General features: G+C 38.5%; 1 protein-coding gene across 50 annotated transcripts in view; it reads left to right on the forward strand.

Annotated features, from left to right (window-relative positions):
* CACNA1C (calcium voltage-gated channel subunit alpha1 C) overlaps positions 1-21231 on the forward strand; it is a 495328-nt gene that overhangs the window by 56805 nt on the left and 417292 nt on the right. For all 50 annotated transcript variants that reach the window (XM_075504541.1, XM_075504568.1, XM_075504596.1 and 47 more), the window contains exon 2: positions 19684-20005. In XM_075504541.1, coding sequence (XP_075360656.1) covers positions 19684-20005 — 322 coding nt within the window. The remainder of the gene's footprint in view (positions 1-19683; positions 20006-21231) is intronic.

Raw genomic sequence — 21231 nt, forward strand, 5'->3', positions numbered from 1 at the left:
TGTTTTTGTATTGAAAGAATAATTCTTTCATAGATCTTTTAAGATCTTTCTCTCACTTAGTATACTCATCTTTGGGCTGCGTGTGTGGGGATCTAACTCTGAAGAAGGCTAAGCGTGCTCCCCCTTCAGAAGGCCTTAAAACTTTTCAGAGCATCGATCATTCAAAAATAATAGGAAGCCTTCTAATTCGCTTAGGCTGTATGCTTTGCCTTTAGAGTCCTGGCCCAGAACGTACCCGATCGATCGGAGAGCTCAGGATTCAGAGGCCGTGCAGGGAAGGGCTGTTGTCCTCCCGGAAGTCTCCTGCTGCTCTGGAATCCCTAATAAAATCCCTTCTGCACTACTCATATAAAAAATGGAAAGCAAGTGTAAAGAATGGAAAGAAACAAACTACAAGCCAGTTGAATTTTCCTGGTTTCTGTGGAGGGTAACAAGATGAAAACTTGTGTCCTAATTCACATGCAGTGATAAAAGTTGTTATGCATGCCAGGAAGTCAATCAAAAAATAACTAGAGGTACTTGCTATTGGCAGTTCCTAAAAACAACTACTTAGGTGTTTTAAAATAAAATAAAGAAGTCAGATATCGGAAAATTTGATCATGGAGCTCTACAGGTGCTTGGCAGAATCTCCAGGAAAGTATCTTAACACACGGTCAAACTTGAAGTGCTTTAAAAAGGATCACCTCTTAAAATACAAATAATTCAACAAAACCTTGCAAAAGGTTTTAACACTGATAATGCAACTTTCGTTACTTCCTATGAAACATTATGCTTAGACATCTTAAGTGCTTTTAATTTGCAGTGTGAGTTACATAACTTAGAGAATTTCTGTCAATAGATATGTATTTGACTAGAACATGTATCCTGCTGTCTTAATGCAAAGCTTGTATTGAAATAAGTTTTTGTTCTAATTTTACAGTACATATGGGTCAGCAGTTTTCTATCTATTTTTCTAGTACTTAGCATTCTTGTTGAGAACTTTGCTGTTATCCTGCTTTGGCTTGATTTTGCTCTTATTTCACCAGAACACCTTTTTACTTTTAAAGTTTTTGTCTGTTGTGCTTTAAGGTGGTTTCTCATGGAGAATATTAGTGCATAGACTACAGAGCTTAGTTTCACTGAATGTTGCTAAGGATTTTGGCATGCATGCTGTAGGGCCACAAGATGCATTATTTACAAGAAATATGGATGGGGAAACCCTATGTGGAGTCAATTCTACAAATATCAGAGGGCAGGAAATTTATTTTTATAGCACATATCAGTGGTGCTTTGATATTTCAAAAAGAATGTGATGTAAGTTCATCCAGATGGCTTAATAGATTGGTGAATTTTATTACTCGTCTCCCTATGTCAGTGTTGAAATACTATTTTAAAATACTATTTAAAGATGGAAAGCCCCACTTGTCATCTTAGGATTTAAACCTCTAGTTCATGTAGCTAGTTGTTTTAATAACAGCAACAGAAAGTATCTAAACCTGATTCTGCAGCTACAAAACACTGAAAAGAGAGATTTGACAGATTGTCAGGTGCTATTTGGGAGATTAATGTAAAGACTAGAGTATGGACATTTAGAGGATCAGGCTGTATTTTAATTTATTTCCGTGTTAGGATGTAGACTTCCAGAAAGTCTGTCATACCTCCACAAAGGCTATATTTCTTTCCTTTTGGAAGGCTGGCAAAGAAATGTTTTCTCTGAAGTTATCTACCTATGTTCTTATATATTTACATGGTCATGGTCCCTGTAGTACGAATATCTCCCAGTGTTAAACACTATTGCTCTTCCCAACGTGCCAGGTCAATAGGCTTGGAAAATTCATTTTCTTTTTCTTCATTAACTATGTTGTGTGTGCTTATCTGAAGATATTGCTCTGGGAGGTGCAGGCAAATAAATTAATATGGCATTTAATTTTAATGAGATGAGTGTTATGAAACAGTGTGTAGTTACTGATGTCATCAAGCCTGTAACAGACTTTGACATGGCAATACTGGGATGCTCGATCCATCTGTCTGGGTGCAAGCCAGGGAGAGCAACCCCTGCTCTGGTCCTCCTGACTGCAGAAGCAGGTTTGAATCTTGTGGTGTGGTCAGAACAACAGGTTGGTTTGTACTGGTCCAGCTGTGGTGATCAAGTGCAGGGCTCCCAATAGGTACCCCCATACAACTGTTGTCCCGTGATTTGCATCATCCCTTTTCAGTTCTGCTGACTCTCCTTTCCTCTGCCTTTGTGCCTCCCTTCTCTGTCCGGTCTTCTCCAGAATAAACAACCCACCCCTAGTTACTTTTTTCCCCACTGATCCCAGCTTTTCTACATCTATACCCAAATTTGATGTTTCTGATACTGGTACTCAGTAATCCTGGCCTTATTTGGCATTACTGATACAGTTACCTGGGCACTGTTGGCCTTGAAATACTCCCCAACAGGACTCCAGTACTTCCCTTCAACTAGCCGTGAAGTTTGGTCATCTCTGACTCAACTGCCTCTTAACTGTGTGTGAAATCTGGCCATTCCTCATCATGCTACCTGTAACTCTTGCCAGCTTCTCACTCTGTTGTCATGTCTGGTAATTTCTTGTGTCATATCCAGTAGTTTTCCATGTCCTGTTCAGTTACCCAGGCCAGGACTGAGTCACCTGCCTGCAGCCCTAATACCAAGTATTCTGAGAACTTTGGCAAGTGAGTGCTGTATATTAATAAGTAAAGAGGATTCTCTTCTTTGTACTTACAATCCTTCCCTGGTGATTGGCAGTTTCACAGTTAGGAGAAGCAATGGTCGTGGAAGGAGACCGATATCTTAGGTAACTGGAAACAAATGATCAGGCAGGTTTGGTCAGAGATCCACAGGTTTATGAGGAGTCAGTGCAGAGATCCTGGTATGACTTTTGAGCCACATACTTTTTCATCAGGGTGTGTGTGGTTTCACTCTCGGATGTAAGTTGCAGAGATGAAGTGTGCTTCTCTTGCATGTAGATGTTGCCATGATCAAATGTGAATCTGATAGAAAAGGGGACTGCTGTCTGGTCTCTCTCTGGGGACCGCACATGGTAGCATGTGGTGCACACACAGTGTACTTGATGTTAATGGATAAGAGGAATTATGTCTCTCTTCCTCCCAACTCTATACATATTTATCAGTAGGCACCACCAGGGCTTGAATAACAACCTAGATATATAGGCATTTCTGGTTTTATCTGCCATCTTTTCAGTGTGTGTATCATAGGACATTTTTATTTTTGTTTCCAAACAGTTGGAAAAAAATTATCTACGCTCTGGAACCATTAGAATGTCTCAGAGATGTCTGCAGTTGCACTGTGCCTACACAGTTGTGTATATATATAGGCAGAAGTATAATTTGCTTCGTGGACCAGAATGAATAAGTGACTGTGATTGGAAGAATTTAGCTGTGTTATGAAAGATTTGGAAAGAAATAGAATAGTCTGAAATAAGAGAGAAATGGTCTATGTTTTCAGATTGTCATTCTTCATATAGTAAAACTAATCATTTGGCATAGATTTCATTTTACCTCACTGTAGTTGTTTAAATTGTCTAGTTGGAGCTAATCATCTAGAGTCCATGTGGAGTCAGTGGAGAGGAAGGCAGCCATGGTCACAGAACATTATAGATATCTAAAATAGGTGGGGTGGACACCTTCTTTGGAGGTATGTAACTGTGCCTTGACTATATAGATAAAGCTTTGATGACTAAGTTAGACTAAATGTCAGATTTTAGATTGCTAGAACTAGTGAAATGAATTCCACCTTCTGCATGTGTGTTGATTTCTAATTTTTGTTGTCAACAACAAAAGTGTAGTGTGAAGAAAGGAGCTATGTGCCTATAATAGGTTTTAGTAAGTTGCCTGTCTTTCAGGTGACTTGTGTGAATACAAATAGATTAAATGTATACTTCCTGCCTGGATACATGCCATTAAATAAAAGATATCGTTCAAGAAAAGCATGACAAGAAAAACAATAACTCAGGAAAAATCCCTGTTGGAAATTCAGGGAAGCTGCTTCTTGAGGAATATCCCTGTCTCCATCTGGGGTGAGACCAGATTCATTTTTCCCAAGACTATGTTCAGGAGTGGAGAATATTGTGAATGCAAAATAGGTAGCTTGAGGAAGGAGATGGGGCTTTCCAGGCAGTGTCAGCAAGGGATGGCAAGCATGCCAGAAGACACAACATCAGAGAAACCATGCAGTCATCAGCTTAATCCACTTCTCCTAGCTAGTGAGTGTGGTTTAGCCGGGCTGGTTGAAACGTACAAAATTTACAAGAAAAGATTAATAGTTAGGTAATAGCAATGTAGAGAGAGTTCTCTGCAGTAACTCTTTGGTTTGTGTGTTTTGTGCTTTTGAACAAATACAGCGTGCCTAATTTGGAAGTGACATTTTTGAATCATTGCAAACTTGTACAGTAACAGGGTCCCAAGGAGAAGATAACCTGAGGTGCAAAATTCATTTGGTCTTGTTATCTTGGCAACTTTGTCCAACTTTGGATGTGTTGGCAAATAGGCTTCTGCCTGCCAGAGCCTGGAGTACCAGGCGAAGTGTGCTGGGTCCGTGATTTCAACAAGAGGGAGAGCCCTTGTCCCTCCAGGATGCAGTGAGAAGAGGAATAGAAAGGTATTTCATTCTGGCGACATCAGGAGAAAAGGTTAACCTGTCTCAGCAGGGCAAGTTTTTATCGTTGTAAATAAAGGGTGGCACATCTTTGTAATACTATATTATCTCAAATAACACGTATCTTTTCGAAATTTCTTCCTCTCACTGCCACAAGCAGGGATATGAAGTCCTTATGTATCATCCTATTATCTCTTCAGAGCCTCTCTTCCCAGAATTTATAGCCTTGACTCTATCATGTTGCCCTTTGCATAAGCTATGTAGTGACCAAACACCTGCCGTGCCCAGGAAGAAAGGCTGTGCTGCAGCAGCTACGATATGTGAAGCGACTATTATAGCTTCCTGAAGAACATCAACAAGAAATTCTGCTGACAGAAGTTGTCATCTGTGATGGGGTAGACCAGTTCAAAGCGATACTTGCCCTTCTTGAAATAAACTCTTTCTTGTGAGGTGGTTATAAAATAATTGAACTTTTTGAATTCAAATTTGAAAATTGAATTTTGAAAATAGGAAGTAAGGGGAGTTTTTGATGCATAATAACAATTTAAAAAATGTAGTATTCCCCCATCAGTGGTTTCCACTTTAAACTTTCTATAGAAATCACAAACATATGCTATGCCTCTATGGGAAGCTATTCTATAATTTTGCATAGGGTTGTCTATGATGCTTTCTGTCATCATTTCACCATTTGCTTTTGAATGCTCTTCTACTGCCTGTGCCTGGTAATGATACAATGACTCAAAACTTGAGACAAGAGAATGTTTCAGGAAATGTATAGATTTAAGTGGGAGTAATTTACTTAAAATAACATAACTGTTTTTGTAACACTACTTTTCTGATTAAGCCATTGTGCTGCAAATAACTTGAAATAAGGACAACAATGGGGATCCCCAGTCTATGTGTGAAAATGTTGCATTTATCCCACTACAGACCTCAATATGTTGTGAATGATACCATTTTACAGAGAAATTTCCAGTTGATATATTTTAAATATCATCATAATAGTTTTGTGTTTCCTACTGTCCTTGGGCTGCCTGTGGATAACAGATTTTTGCAGACATTTGCCAAGCTGAAGAATCTCACCCAGCAGTTTCTGAATCCTTCTGTTTGAGCACCAACAGGGACATTAGAAAAATACCCAGGCCTGACCTGGGGAGACAAAGTGGAAGTGACCCCTGACGTTTCACAGTTAAGTTTTCCACTGGTTAGGCCTCCTCATTGTTAGCAATGTATACCTTATTAGACATCTGAGTTTGCTTAGTTACTACCAAATATTTAATCTCATAAGGGTTTTTCCAGTTAGTTGGAAGAGTCATGTGGTGTCAAAAATCTTTCACATGCTCATGCCGATAAATTCTGATCAATTTTTTTAACTGTCTCATATAAAACTAAATGATTCAGATGTCTTTAGTCTCTCATTGTAAGATATTACTGCACTCCGCATTTCTTTGTACCTCTTTTTCTCAGTTTTTAAACTATTTTATTATTCTTCTTGAGGTGTGGATTCTAGAACTGGGGCCTGCAATGTTGTGTTCTATAGTAATGCGCTGTACAGCCATGTTACCTGGGCTTTTAGGCTCAGACGTAGGTTGAAACTCATGGAGTTCCATGTTGTCTGTGTGTTGGTTCACTCTGATCATTAGAGCCAGCCAGCTGGCTCTCGGGACAAAGCAGCTCAGTCATGAAAGAGGAGCTAACGTGTGTGCACGCTCTGCCTCCAAACAGGGAAGGTACAACGCTGGTGCCAAGCTCCAGAGGTATGGAGAGATACCTACTCCTTGTAAATAGGCTGGATGTTTTGTTTGTTTTTTGTTGTTGTTTTGTTTTCCTAATGAGCACTAGAAATGTAGAATCTCTTGACCAGTGTTCAGATGCTATTAGAGTAAATGGTTTGTAGGAAATTTCTTGCCTCTTTTGTGATGCTGATCCTACGAAGTGCAGAGCGCCCCAAGAAAGGAATGCAAAAGCCTCGGCTTTCTCCACCTTCAGTGTGATCTGAAAACTCAGAAAGATGGAGCTGAAGTAGTGGCTGGAGCACTAACTCAATGGTAGTGCATCAATATTGCCCACTGACTTCCAAGCAAGTGGTCTACAAACCTGGTATCCATCTGCTCTTGCCACCTTTGCTCTGGTATGTGTAAACTCGGTAATGATCAATGCATCTGCTTTTATATAAGCAGGATTTTTTATTTTTAGAAAGAATCTATAAAGACTGTCTCAAACATTTGTCTGCATCTAATGCAGAAAAGGTCACAGAGAAGCTGGTTAACAACGTTTGTATAGACAACCAGTGACCAGAACTATTTCAGGGTTACATGTTGCAGTGTTCAGCCTAATATGTAAGCTAGATGCTGTTTTTTCTCATACAGGTGCTTACAAAGATTGTCTCTTGCTAATTTTTCCCACCTTTTATTATCTGGGTTTTTTTTCCCCCCCTCTCTTTTTGCTACAGTTGCAATCTTCTGATTTAGTGCCTTATTTAGTTTGGAAATGTTCTTAAGTAGCAGAGCAAGTCAAGAGTGCTTGGTTTTGCATCTGGATATTACACATGCTTAATATTCAGACTTGGAACATTCTCCAAGAGGATACCAGTAAATAAAAAATAATGCTAGAGGAAAGTCTGCATGTTAGAGATACAACATACTACTTTAGATACCAAACAACTCAGTAAAATTATTTTTTTCTATGCAAAGTGGCTGTAAAAATATGACTCTCAATCTGTTAATGCTGCAATGTCTCTAGATCACAAAGGTCTACTTTGAATAAGAGATTGGGTTTTTTTTCAAATTGCCTTTTAACATCACCCTGAAATTGAAATAAGCCATTGTTTTCCTTTGTTGTATAGCATGGTTTATATTCATGCGGTTAGTAATTTTCTGTGGGTTTGTTTTAGTGGAGGTTTGCAAGTGCAAGGGCTTCCTTTTCTTGCTTTGCAGAGCATGTTCATATGGAGCATCCTCTTGAGATTCTGTGGATGAAAGGAAATAGAAGGATAGGAACGAGGCAGCATATTTTTTTTTCTTCCCTCAGTTAAATTTTGCCATTTTTTGCATGATCTCTTTCTAGCACCTTAATGGTGCCAAGTTAAAGAGAACCCTCCTGTTTGAATACTTTTATTTGTCTAAAATTATTAAAAAATAAGATAACATTAATTAAATGACTGAAATGAGAAGAAAATCCAAACATCTATTTTTACTTGCTTAATTCTTAGGATTTGGTAGAACTTTTTATATAGTCTCTTTCAAAACTTTCCTCTACAGTTACTTTTTCTGATGTTTTGCTGATCTTACTCCAAGCAGCAGGGGGAAAAAAAATCACATTTTAAAAATAGAAAAATGTGTTTTTTAGAACACTAAGATTAATAGCTGAAATCAAAGTCAGTTTTGACACTTGAAACATCTTTTAATACCTTTTCCTTTGAAACTGCCTGCATTTCAAGAAGGGAGTGCATCTTTAATTTATTAGGATATTGCATGCATTATCTAAAATTAGGTAAATGTGGTTTAAAATAAATCCTAAGTTTTGCCTTTCTGAAAAGCAACAAATAGTTTTTAGGTGATTCTGTTTTGTGTGGGTGCTAATGATATAATTTACAGATGTCTGGTTTTCACAAAGTATAATGTAGTAGGTACCTCTTAAAATTAGGTATATACTATTCTGTTAGGTTGTATGCCAATACCTGAATGAACCTTTGATTTGGGTGCCTGCTGTGATTGCTCCTTGCAACCCTACCCACAGACTCCGAGATAGCAGTAGTGGTGCAAACTATGGTGCTGGATGGCCAAAGGGCTTGATGAAATTTGACCACTTGGAATGAGGGGGCTAAAAAGGAGGAGGGGTGTGGACCAGATGGCCTTCAGAGGTCTGTTTTAATCTGAGTTATTGTATGATAATGTGGATTAATGGCTTCCTGATGTGGGTATCACCACCGGGAGGGAGAGCTGGCAGAGAGTACTTATGGCTGGTATAGGAGGGTTAGATATGCGTTCTCCTTTTATACACTTGCTAAGCTCTTTCCAGCAAACTCTGCCTGCTGTCTGAATTTGTGCAGCTGAACACTGACCCCATAAAGAGCAAGAGGAAATAAAAAAATCGTCCTGTAAGAATTTGCAGTGTATTGTTTATCAAGCCTGATCTCCATTTAGATCTGGATGCTAAAGGTTTTTTTTGTTTTGGTTTGTTGGTTTGTGTGTGTGTCTGTCTTTATTGAAATTCATATTGTCTGTAACTCAGATACGGACCTATATAGATTTCTCTTTGTGCTTTTTAGTCATCGTCTACCTGATGTAACGGGGAACAGACTGCTATTTCTGGACTGAGAATACTATGAGTTGTGAAAGAATTGTGATTGATTTTTCTAGGATGAAGAATCATTGAAATTGCAGGCTTTGAATTATTTAGATAGCATACATTTGTACATATTTTACAAATTTTGTCACATGTTTTGGGCCAAAAGCAGCTACACAGTTGCTCTGTACCTTGTGTACAAATACATGTGCATGCATGTACTTCCCACACATAAGCGGGACTCATTTAATCTCATTTAATCCACTTAAATTTGATGTGCAATTAAACTTATGTTTTAGATTACTTGTGTACAATCTGAAGAAAGATTGGCACTTCCAGCAGCTGGTTTCACTTGTATTTCAGACATGTGTCTTAAGAATGGAAGAAATGGTCCTCTGCACTGACTACAGAGGGAGCTTAGACAAGATCCCTTTTTTAAAATGGTTTGGGTAGGGTGAGGCAAATCACATTAACAGGTTTGTGTATTGATTTCTATCCCACTCTGCATTTTCAGACAAAGAATCTGGAGACCATCTAATACAGTAAAGATTATTTTAAACCTGTAAGAGCTTCTTTTCTGTAAAGAAGTTATATTTAGATTACTCATTAAGTGAAGAGTAATCATTCACCAATAAGAAAATGATGAGCAGTTAAGTTGACAAGTTTGTCAGAAGAATCCAATCTATTGAGTTACAGTTAATCTCCAGAGGAATTTTACTGAAGTCAAGGAAATTTTACCATAGATGTGCTTGATCCCAGTATCCTTAATGATGGTAACATTAATTCAGATGAATGGTGCAAAAATATACATTTAAGGAAGAAAGCTCTCTCTTGGTGTCTCCATTTGAGGATCTGTGCCTGGAGTTTGTCCAAGAAGCATGTTGTTCTTCCAAGACACTCACCATGATGTGTATGCATGTTACTGCAAAGGTATTGTGCTGATAGGTACCCTAAAATACTTCAGAAAGATGTATTAATGCACTATACCATGAGATGTGCATCTATAACTGCCTCAAGTGAGGAACCTTGGTTTTTAACCTATATGTCATTTGGTGTTAGAAATGCCTTTTTGCTTTGCATTCTGTGGGAGATTGCATTATCACAGCAGAACCATGGTTTCATGTAAAAGCTCTTGCTAGCTGTTCCTTCAAATACAAGGCTAATTGGGATCTCTCAGGCTTATTTGAGATGAATACAAATACTGTTATTAGTAAAAAGGATCTTTACATCACTAGTCCTCTGTTGCTATTTTTGAGTGTTATGAATGTTTCAGTGAGCTACGGTTGAAGGAAAGGAAAGTGTTCCCTGGCTTGATTTCTGAAAGCTTAATCTAGGTGCCACCAGAAACATGTCTCAAGAAACCAAAAAGGACTCTTTGTGGGTTTCTTTGTGTTTTCTTGTAGCTTGAAAGCCACAAGAAAATGCAAATGCTTCAAAGGAAATTGGCCTCTTAACACCCCCCCAGCCTAAAAAAATTATCTCCTAATAGAATTTGTAGTCCAGCTGAGTTGTATTATAGACTTCTCTGGCTTTCCTGATATGTACATCAATTATCAAACTTTTCATATTAGACACTTGCCTTGGGGCTTAACGTTTAGTAGGGTCCATGCTTTTCCCCCCCTCTTCCTCCTCTCTAAAAAAGAGACCTTACCTTCCAGTCTAGTTCTCTTGAATCCATAGTTACAGAAGAGAAAATCAGAAGCTATATGGATTTTTGTGACTGCTGAGGATTTTCAGACTTGTGGCTTTCTAGATTCTTCTGAGCAAGATTTGACAAGATGCCTCTTGAAGGTGAAGGAGGCAGAACAGACACGATTCTGTGATTCTGTGACTATTGCTTTACTTTGTTTTGTTTCAGAATGGAAAGATAAAACGAGAAGTAAAAGAAGGAACACTCAAGTGATGAAATCTTAGATGATAACTTGTTATCACCCGCTAATTAGAAGGGGGGAGAGCAGAGGATTTTATCATTTCACAGAATCACAGAATCGTATAGGTTGGAAAAGACCTTTAAGATCATCAAGTCCAACCGTAAACCTAACACTACCAAGACCACCACTACACCATGTCCCTAAGCACCTCATCCAAACGTCTTCTAAATACTTCCAGGGATGGCGACTCAACCACTTCCCTGGGCAGCCTGTTCCAATGCTTGATAACCCTTTCAGTGAAGTAAAATTTCCTAATATCCAATCTAAACCTCCCCTGGTGCAACTTGAGGCCATTTCCTCTTGTCCTATCACTTGTTACTGGGGAGAAGAGACCGACCCCCACCTCTCTACAACCTCCTTTCAGGTAGTTGTAGAGAGCAATAAGGTCTCCCCTCAGCCTCCTTTTCTCCAGGCTAAACAATTCCAGCTCCCTCAGCCGCTTCTCATAAGAGTTCTGCTCTAGACCCTTCACCAGCTTCGTTGCCCTTCTCTGGACATGCTCCAGCACCTCAATGTCTCTCTTGTAGTGAGGGGCCCAAAACTGAACACAGGATTCAAGGTGTGGCCTCACCAGTGCTGAGTACAGGGGCACAATCTCTTCCCTAGTCCTGCTGGCCACACTATTTTTGACACAAGCCAGGATGCCATTGGCTTTCTTGGCCACCTGGGCACACTGCTGGCTCATATTCAGACAGCTGTCAACCAACACCCCCAGGTCCTTCTCTGCCAGGCAGCTTTCCAGCCACTCTTCCCCAAGCCTGTAGCGTTGCATGGGGTTGGTTGTGGCCCAAGTGCAGGACCTTGCAGTTGGCCTTGTTAAACTTCATACAATTGGCCTCGGCCCATCCATCCAGCCTGTCCAGGTCCCTCTGCAGAGCCTTCCCACCCTCAAGCCCATCAACACTCCCGCCCAATTTGGTGTCATCTGCAAACTTACTGAGGGTGCACTTGATCCCTTCGTCCAATAACGCAATAATTTGTGTTATTGTAGACCAAGCTGTAAAAAAACAAATTTGTCAGTAAATAAGAATATTTTAATAAGCAAATTTGCTTTTACTACAAGTACAGGATCATGTGCTCTTATTAAAAAAAAAAAAACCCAACATAACCCAAACACTCCCCCCCCCCCCCCCCCCAAAAAAAAAAAAAGCCCCAAAGCAAAAAATACCCACCCCAAACACCTGAATTGTGTTCATTGAAAACCACAGCATTTTCAAACAAAAGTAAGGGAAATGTTAGAAATTTGTGTCTTGGTGCCTAGATCTTTTGCATGTATAAGATAGTGCATATGGAGGAAAGATCTTATCAGGAAGCAATGGGTTTCCAACATACTCTGAAACAAGGTATTTTTGCATGGAGAGAACTATATATGTGGTGATTTTAAGGGAAGAGTTGTCCCATGATTTATTCCAGTGTTGATAGGGAATTATTATTGCTTGTATTCTTGTTGTGCCTTATTCACGAGTCGGGAATCCGTTGTGCTGGATGTTCTACCAATATAGAATAAAAGTCTGTCCCTTTCTCAGAAAATTCAAAATCTAATTAGTGTTGGCAAAGTTAAGATAACTTACCATGCAGTGTCCGTAGTTAATTTTCAAGCATAAATATTTAACTTGGAGGCATTCAGTACTTGAAGTGAGAGGAGCTTGTGCACTTGCTCTCTTTATTGAAATGGACTTGTTTTTTCACATTGCTAGTAGCTCATTGCATCTTCTTATGTTAATGGAATGCAGCAAAAAAATAGCTGTTTGGAGGGGGGAGATAAAGGAAAACAAAGATCTAGTTGCAAATGAAGCATGGTTCTTGAGTAAGATTTTTTTGTTTAGATTTTAAAAAATGTTTAGTCTCAACTATGGCAAACGAACTGTGTTAAATCATGTATCTTTTATGTGTGTGTTCTGAAGCCCCAAAACAATTTACAGGAAAAATTCTTTAACTCTCTCATCTGGGCTAACAACTACACACTAAGTTTTAGTCTGACATGCTGTTTAAAAGTGTATGTGTATATTATAAATCTTGTTATAGAAAAAGCCATAGTTCAGGTTGCAATCCAGCTTTCATTATAACTCCTATCTGTATGTACAAATTACCTCCAGAAAAAAATTCTTTTTGGAAAAAAATAGTGTCACTTCAGCAGTTGGCTGTCAGAATTAACGTCTTGTCAACTTTTTTAAAAAGGCAAATAAGGAAAAATGTCCAAATCATGCTTTAAAGAAAGTGAGTTTTATGTGTGTGCAGCCCTGCATTTGCTAAGGGAAGTTTCTAGGGATGTCAACTGAAAATTTAATACAGATTTCTGGAAAATACTGTTTTCTCATAGAAATAAGTGCATTTATTGAACTTCAAGATTTTAAACTTTGTGTATGGCTAGTTGTTATTGTCCTGAGATACTGAGAGACTTTTAGACTTTCAGAAAAATAAATTTGCAGAGTGAAGTTTTAAAACCAAAGAAATAGAGTTCCAGGTCAATTGGGCTGAGGGCCCTCGCCTTCCCTGCCACAGAGTGATGAGCATGCATATAGAAGTCTTACAATGTGCTGATGTAGCTGTGATGGTCTAAAGGTTTGAGTGAAGCAGGGTTTACTCGGAGGGGTCTCTCTTGATAGATTAACTGATGGAAGAAATACATAAGCTTCCTGTGCAGAGGCCTTCCTTCGGGTCAAACTTGCTTTAGACTAACAAAAGAAATTACTTCTCACTGTAAATCTTGCCTCATGTATGTGATTCCAAAGAAATGTTTTTCTGGCCTGGTCTAAAAGACCTAGAGTGAGGGAGGTATGGCCACCAGTCCAGGAAGTCAATAGGTGTGCTTCGTTGTCACTACAGTTAGAAAGTGTTTTCCTAAGGTAAAACTTGAATTTTTGTTACTGCAAAAGCCATTGCTTCTGTTTATTCACTGTGAGTATGGTGATCGATATTCCCTTTCTGTTCTTTGAAATAATATACACACACACATATCTATAAATATATATGAAAACCATAATATATGTATATATAAAATATTTATAAATATATATATATATATACATACACACACATACTTAAAGACTGTTATCATACCCTCCTCCCCCTCACATCTGTAAAAGCAGCAGTCCAAGTTCTGGCATTCCCATTTCTGTCACTTTGCCTCATAGCTCATGTTTTCTAGGCCTTTGGTTGTTCTCCTTGTTCTCTTCTGGGCAGCCTGAACTAAGCCACATCTTTCCTGAAGTGTGGAACCTGAAACTGCCCACTGTATTTCAGCTGAAGCCCTGCCAATGTTGAGCTGAGGAGAAGTATTACTTCATAGTGTTGCATAGATTTAATCCATGTTTATATACTACACTGCAATGATTGCATTTTGTGGGAAGAAGGCAGTATGACAATATCAGCTTCTGTTCTGTTGGGGATCCAATATAACCCCCAAGGCTTTTCTGAAAACAATTTGGGCACATGATTCATTTTGCTTAAATACTTTGCATTTGTCCCTGCTGAACTGAATTCTATTTTTAAGACTTTTTTTTTCTCTAATTCATGAATTTCATTTTTAAATTCAAATCTTGTCCTTCAGTGTGTTTGCTTTACCTCCCAGCTTCAGTTACCTGCTCATTTAATAACAGCATTCACCATTTCATCATCCAGATCATTAATGAAAACATTGAACAGAATCAGATCCAGGGCAGGCACTTGGGTACCTCCATGTGACACATCCTCCAATTTAGACTGTGTACGTACTGACTGTACGCACTGGTTTCGTGCTCATGTTATAGCGATTTTTTTTCTTGCTCATATGTCCCTAGAATTCTTGTGAAATTGTCATACAAGACCGCATAAAACTATTAATAAAGTCAGGAGACATGGCACCTACTGCTTCCATCTTGCCTGTGAATTCTGTTACCCAGTTCTGGAAGGAATTAGTTTTCTTTGACACAGTGTATTCACAACAGATCCATGTCTGCTGCTGTTTTTCTCCTTGTCCTCCAAGTACTTGCTGACACTTGTTTATTTTACTTATTCCAGATTTTTTTGGGGAGACTGAAGATCAACTGGATTTAAATTTCCCCCTTTTCCACTTTTTTAACTGGGGGCTCCATTCACCCTTTCTCGGTCCTCTGGGATCTCTCCTGTCTTCCATGAGTTCAAACCAGCATCTAACAGCTTTGAGACTTCTTCAGAAAGCTCTTTAAATATTCTAGGATATTATAGGGTGCAGTACCTAAGTAGCTGAAACCATGGACATTACCTAAGTACTTTCTAACTTATTTCCCTTTTACAGTTGGAAATGATACCTGGTTTGGTTTGGGGATTGATTGTGCTAGCCACCTGCTCTTCATGGATTTTTTCTTTAGTAAAAATTGATGGAAAAAGGTCACGTAACACTTAAGCCTTCTTCCAATCATCTATCAAATGCTCCTTTTTTCCATTGGTTAATGGATCAATGTTTTCCACATTCTTCCTCTTATTAACAGATGATCTCATACGCTGACTTTTTTTTTTGTGGTGTTCTTCATGTTTCTTGTTAGGCACCTCTCACTTCAGTCTTTTATAACACTTTTCCTGTGTGCTTGATTTGGTCTTACACATGATCTTAGTACTGAGACCAGTTTCCTACTTTCTGTTTACTTCCTTTCAGTGTTCAGTTAAGACATTAGGATTTAACCAATTTTGTCTCTTACCGTACCCATCTCTCCTCTGCTTCGAGGAAAAATACAGTTGTGCAACACAGTTTCAAGGTTTGCATTTTTTAGGATTCTGATGTTTTTAAAGTGATGGAAATAAAGAACGGTGACACTCCACATCAGCATAGCTCTATTTTCATTTAAATAATTAATCTAAGTACAAATTTCTCTAAAATAAATGTGTGGCTAACTAGATGAAGTCAAACTCAAAAGTTGCAATTCCAGCGTGTCATTAACTTGCCCACTTCTCATATAGAATGGTCACTGCTTAGGGGTTGGTTTTTTTTTTTAATGATGCTTTTGAGATAGTTAATAGGTGGCTTGACAGATGTTATTAGCATGCAAATAGCACTTATGAAGGTATTAATAGTCATCACTGTATATTTTAATAGTGATTTTGGTGTCGACCATTTTGGTGATTTAGTTGTAAGCTTACAATGTCAGGTATTTTGTGCGACATGGTTCATTTCCTGTTGTATGGCAACCTTATCTGTTACTTTTCTGACTTTGATTTTTGAGACCTGTATTTCTGTTGTGGCTGCATTTGAACTACTTCTGCAACTTTGCATTTTTGCGGAAATGAAAGTCTCTCCCAAAGACTTTGTAATCAAATTTGTTCACTTATATGGACTTTTATGTTTAATTACTATTCGAATGCTTAAACTCATGATCCGTAGCACAGAAGTACTTGAGAGAGAAGAGTTTTGTGCACCAGCTGGACATAGTCAACAGTACAAATTCTTGCTAAAGGGTGGCAGGGATTAGCAGGGTGATGGTGCTGTGGATCACAGTGCTTAGTGAGTTATTGGATTTGGGTGGGGGCTGAATCTCCATTTCCCACTTCTGGTCAACTTCCAGCTTAATAACCGTATAAACAAATATGATTGAAGTGATTTATTGTGAAACTTTATTTGTAGTGGGGAAATCGAGTGAAGTATTTTAACTGCTACATTGCAAAATGAAAATAGCAAATCCAGTTGCAATCCAAAATGCAGCGCTCGGGTTACAGCAAAGTTTTGTGGTGGGGGAGAAATGAATGCTATAGGTGACATTTAGCATGGTGCCTCAAGTTCAATATGAATTGTGTTCTGCTTACTTCCTAGGAATTAGCAATAGAACATTTAGATTGTAAGGTAGAATTTCATTCTCTCTGAAAGTTTGGCTATGCTGTCTTTGAAAATATTTTGCTCAGTTTTTGAATGTACTTTCTGTGAAGCTGTGTGAACTTCACTCTTTAATTTAAGCTATTTCTATAAACTGCCTGTAGATAAAGTCATTTGTCACTGCCATTAGTTATTTAGTACAGATAAAGTCTGCAGTCTCTGAGCTTCATAAAACAGACAGATCCTTATCAGTAATCAATACTTGTAATATTTGTTAATATAAATCTGTCATTACTGACTCATCTTTTGAAATTCATTTGAGACAAAGCACTTTATTATGGGACTGGTGATTGCGGTAGAAGCAAAAGCAACAAAACCACCAGAAGTTGTATCCTTAACTTTGCTGGTACATCAAAGTCGAAATGCATAGACTTGAATACTCCTGTGAAACCTAACTAATAAGCAATAATAATGGAGAAGCTTGACACATTGCCAAATTGCAGAGAAGTCTTCATTAAGATGCAGCAGCTGTTCATTTTCAGGACCACATGGTCTAGTCAGCATGATAAGAACACGGTGGCGATGGATCAGCAAGTTTGCTTTTACTGGAAAACATACATATCTTTCTTATCCACTCTAATGGGTCAGTATTAAAGAAGAGCTGGAGCTGGAGAATAATTAGAGTAACTTTCCATTTATTTTTCTTTCCAGCATGCCTCAGGCTAGGGAGGTCAAATAGATGTTAAAGAGAAAAACTGCATCTGGAACTAGTCTGAAAATAAATATGTATCCCAGGAGTAGTGCTGTGTACAATTTGCTTAGTCTTAGAAAACTAACTAAGTTTGTCTGCTAGTTGATTGCCTGCTTCATCGAGGAAATCCGCTTAGCCTGTTTGATTCTGAAAGCTCTTTTTCTTCGGTTTCAAAATCTGAGGGATGTAAATTTAACTATTTCCCATTTCTTGTTTCTTTCAGCTTTCCCTTTCACATATCAGAGTCATGTTACTCACCAGCTTCCTTTGGCTGGTTTGCAACTAGGAGGTTTTTCAGTGAGCAGAGACAAGTTCTAGATTTTCCTGCTATGCAATGAAACTATAACAGCCTGAAAACATTATGGCAATGCCTGACATAAAATAACATCTGACTCTATCATGTCCGTCCTTGCAATTCAGTGAGATGAATTTAAAAATCTTGCATGCTTTCTAGGTAGAGGCATATCCTGTCGCACTCTGTGTGTCAGTGTGATTTGTATTTATTTTACCTGCTTTAATTCACTTGTCGTGCAGTCATTGCTGTGATTTCTTGGCATTGTACATCCAGCTATGAAATATGCATCTTGGGTACTTATATCAGTTCAATAACAGTTTAACAGTTCCCTAGTTTTGAATGTCTGTCTTCTGATATTTTAAGGAAAACAGTGTCATGTGGTCTTATGTTTGCTTTGTCCAGTAGTCTACAGGAGCCCATCTGATCTATTTAGTAACACCATATTTTTATATTGATCTAAAGTAGAATACGGTCAATAGTAGACTTCGAGCTTACTTTGAAGTAAAAGGTAATCTAACTCCTTTACTGGGTTTCTACTATCTGCCTCTTGCATGTACGCTTTTTCTGAAGCATAGTCTCTGCTGATCAGGTGTAAGGGTAAACACAATCTCTTGAGTGTGCAGTGTTTTGAAACTGAATTCTGGTTTCATAGCCAGAATTCCTTCCTGTGAAGGAATAAGATCTGTAGACCATTTGGGCTTCCTTTTACCTGTATCTTAGCATATGGGCCACAGGAAAACTCTCAAGTCTACCAAAAAGATAAGTAGTCTCTTAAATCTTATATAGGACATATCTAAACTAGACATTCTTCCTAATTAAAGTTTGCTGTTGTGACTTTGTGTAATTTTATGTCATACTTTTCTAACATGGTTTATACTTTCTTGTATGAAGTGTCTGTGTCAAAATTCAGTTAATCTTTCACAAGTTCTCACATATCTCAATTGAAGCGTACTCCAAAGAGTAAGGGAATCTGTTTTGAAGTTTCAAAATTCACTCATTTTGAAGTGATTCAAAGTCTTAATTTGAGTTGCTGCAAAAGCCTCATTGAAGAGGCATAGGTGACTTAACTGTCTTTACTGAAATAATGGAACAATTGCACTAGCTTGAAAGGGTGACTTTCATTTTTTGTACTGCTAAGACCTTCTAAATATCAGCCACATGCCACCTGACGTATATATTCTATTGTTATGATTGGGCAAAAGCATATACTCCCTCAGTTTTGGCTAAAAGAGGTGCAAAACTTGGGACTGCTAGGTCTTAGCGTTCCTGTTAATACATGCTTCTTAAGTAAGTGTTACTCCATTGATTTCAATAGTTTGTCTATCTTAAAATCATCTTATCAGGATAAGAAATCAGTTCCAGTTTCTAAATGTATGTTGGTTGGCCTAAATTATCTGCACAGCATCCTGTAGAGCACAAAATCCATGAACGCTGCCTTTCTGTTCCAGTTTCTGCTTCAGTGTACCTTCAAGTCAGGCTGTTCTTAGGCTCATACATATGTACTGTTTGCAGAGAGAATTAAGCTCATTGTTAAAATTTCACTTTACCTTGAGGTAATCTTGAAAACATAAGGATTTTTATGATAGGGCTTCAGAATCTCATTTGGATGCTTTGCCACATACTAAATAGCATAGTGCTGGATGTGTGTGTGATAAAGTGATGAGACCTACCCTCATCTTTTGAGTTTTCAAACAATCCAACTTGCAAAATGTGTGAGTAAAAAAGGAAAAGTTGGACAGTTTATTTTCTGTGAATCCTTGATGATTGTATTGTTTGGAGGCACTTCTAACAGCTCAGTGTCCATTGGGTCTTGTTGGGAGACTGTTGCAAGATGAATGATTGCATAGTAGTATTACTTTAAAATAAAGAGTTTGAATTGGAGGAACAAGCTGGTAGCAAGTGGATACTCTACGCTTATCTTTAACCTTAGCTCTTGATTTTACTGATCCTTAAGATTTTTGAAAACGCTTTTTCTCCGTTCTGCTGTTTAAAAAATGTCTTCACACATTTCTGTGGTGTTTTCTTTTTTTTTTCCTTTCACAGGTTCCAACTATGGGAGTCCCCGTCCAGCTCATGCCAACATGAATGCCAATGCAGCTGCAGGGCTTGCCCCAGAGCATATCCCTACTCCAGGGGCAGCTCTGTCCTGGCAAGCTGCAATTGATGCTGCCAGGCAAGCCAAACTGATGGGTAGTGCTGGCAATGCAACAATATCCACAGCTAGCTCCACGCAGAGAAAACGGCAGCAGTATGGGAAACAGAAAAAACAGGGTACCACCACAGCTACACGTCCTCCCCGGGCACTGCTGTGTTTAACACTGAAAAATCCCATCCGGAGGGCATGCATCAGCATCGTCGAATGGAAATATCCTTTTTGATGTTCTCATTTGGAAAACAGCAAATTGTTTGTGCGCATCAGGCGCTATTCATAAGTGTGAAGAAATCAATACATTAAGTTGAAAGGCACCACTATGAAAGTAAAGTACACGAATAGTTTTTGATGTCTTAACTGAGATCACGTATGCTGAGGAAAAAAAAAGTTTAGGATTGAAGCCTTGTGTAAGAAACCACTAGAAGTTTAAATTATAAAGGTTAGGGGTTGAATTCTGTTCTTTTAAAAACACGTGGCCCATGCTGAAATCGATGGGAGATGTGCAAGATATCTGAGGCCAGAATTGAACTGACTCTATGGGATTGATAGCAGCTGCTGGCTTTCCCTTCTTTTTTTCGCAGGCACTTAAAGAGGTGCCACCAGTTAAACAGCTCTGGTATTTTGAATCATATGCCTTTTTTTTTAAACATGTGGCATCACACTTTCTACAGTATGGAGAAAAGAGTGGAACAGAAGGAGAAAAAAACCCAAAATGTATGCAATAATACCCTGAAACAGGGCTAAGGTCTGTTAATTATATTGGAATTCCACTTAAACTAATATGGCTCACTAGTGTATGGTAAAAGATACTGGTTATCTGGAAGCAGGGAAAAAGAAAGACAGTTAAAGTAATCCTGCAACATGTACAAATGCATTACAGGGCCAGATCTAGTAGTCTGAACAAGAGACAGACTGTGTCACAATGATAGATGATAACCACTGACACAGAACTGCAGAATGTAAGGGTCAGTGCTGCTTCCCTGGAAAGTCAGTGAGAGTTTGGCCGTTGGCTTCATCATGTGGAAGGAGCAAAGCCTTCTTAGTCACCCAAGTCTGATGGGCACAAGCCAGAATTCGAGAACTTGCTGTGAAACACAAACTGAAATAAAATATACCTCCCTCGCCTCCCCAAAGAAAAACCAAGACTAACCCTGAACAGTAATTGTCAGTAAATCACAAGCTAATGGGGTTCTTCAGTAAATACAAAAGAAAAAGCATGTTGTTAGGGATAGATAAGCACGTCAAGGGAAGGCAGTACAGAACTTGGCAGTAGTTAATATGATAAAAAATGAATGATGGCATTTAAAACAATATGATAATATTGTTCTTTTGGGGGTCTGGTGGGATGTTAGAAAGATGAAAACAGAATATGAGTATTGGTTTTGCTGACATGGACATATTTTTCAGATGAAGAACTTGTTAAAAATGCTCCTGTCAGT

Source organism: Mycteria americana, chromosome 1, assembly GCF_035582795.1.
Source record: "Mycteria americana isolate JAX WOST 10 ecotype Jacksonville Zoo and Gardens chromosome 1, USCA_MyAme_1.0, whole genome shotgun sequence".
NCBI classification, from domain to species: Eukaryota; Metazoa; Chordata; class Aves; order Ciconiiformes; family Ciconiidae; genus Mycteria; species Mycteria americana.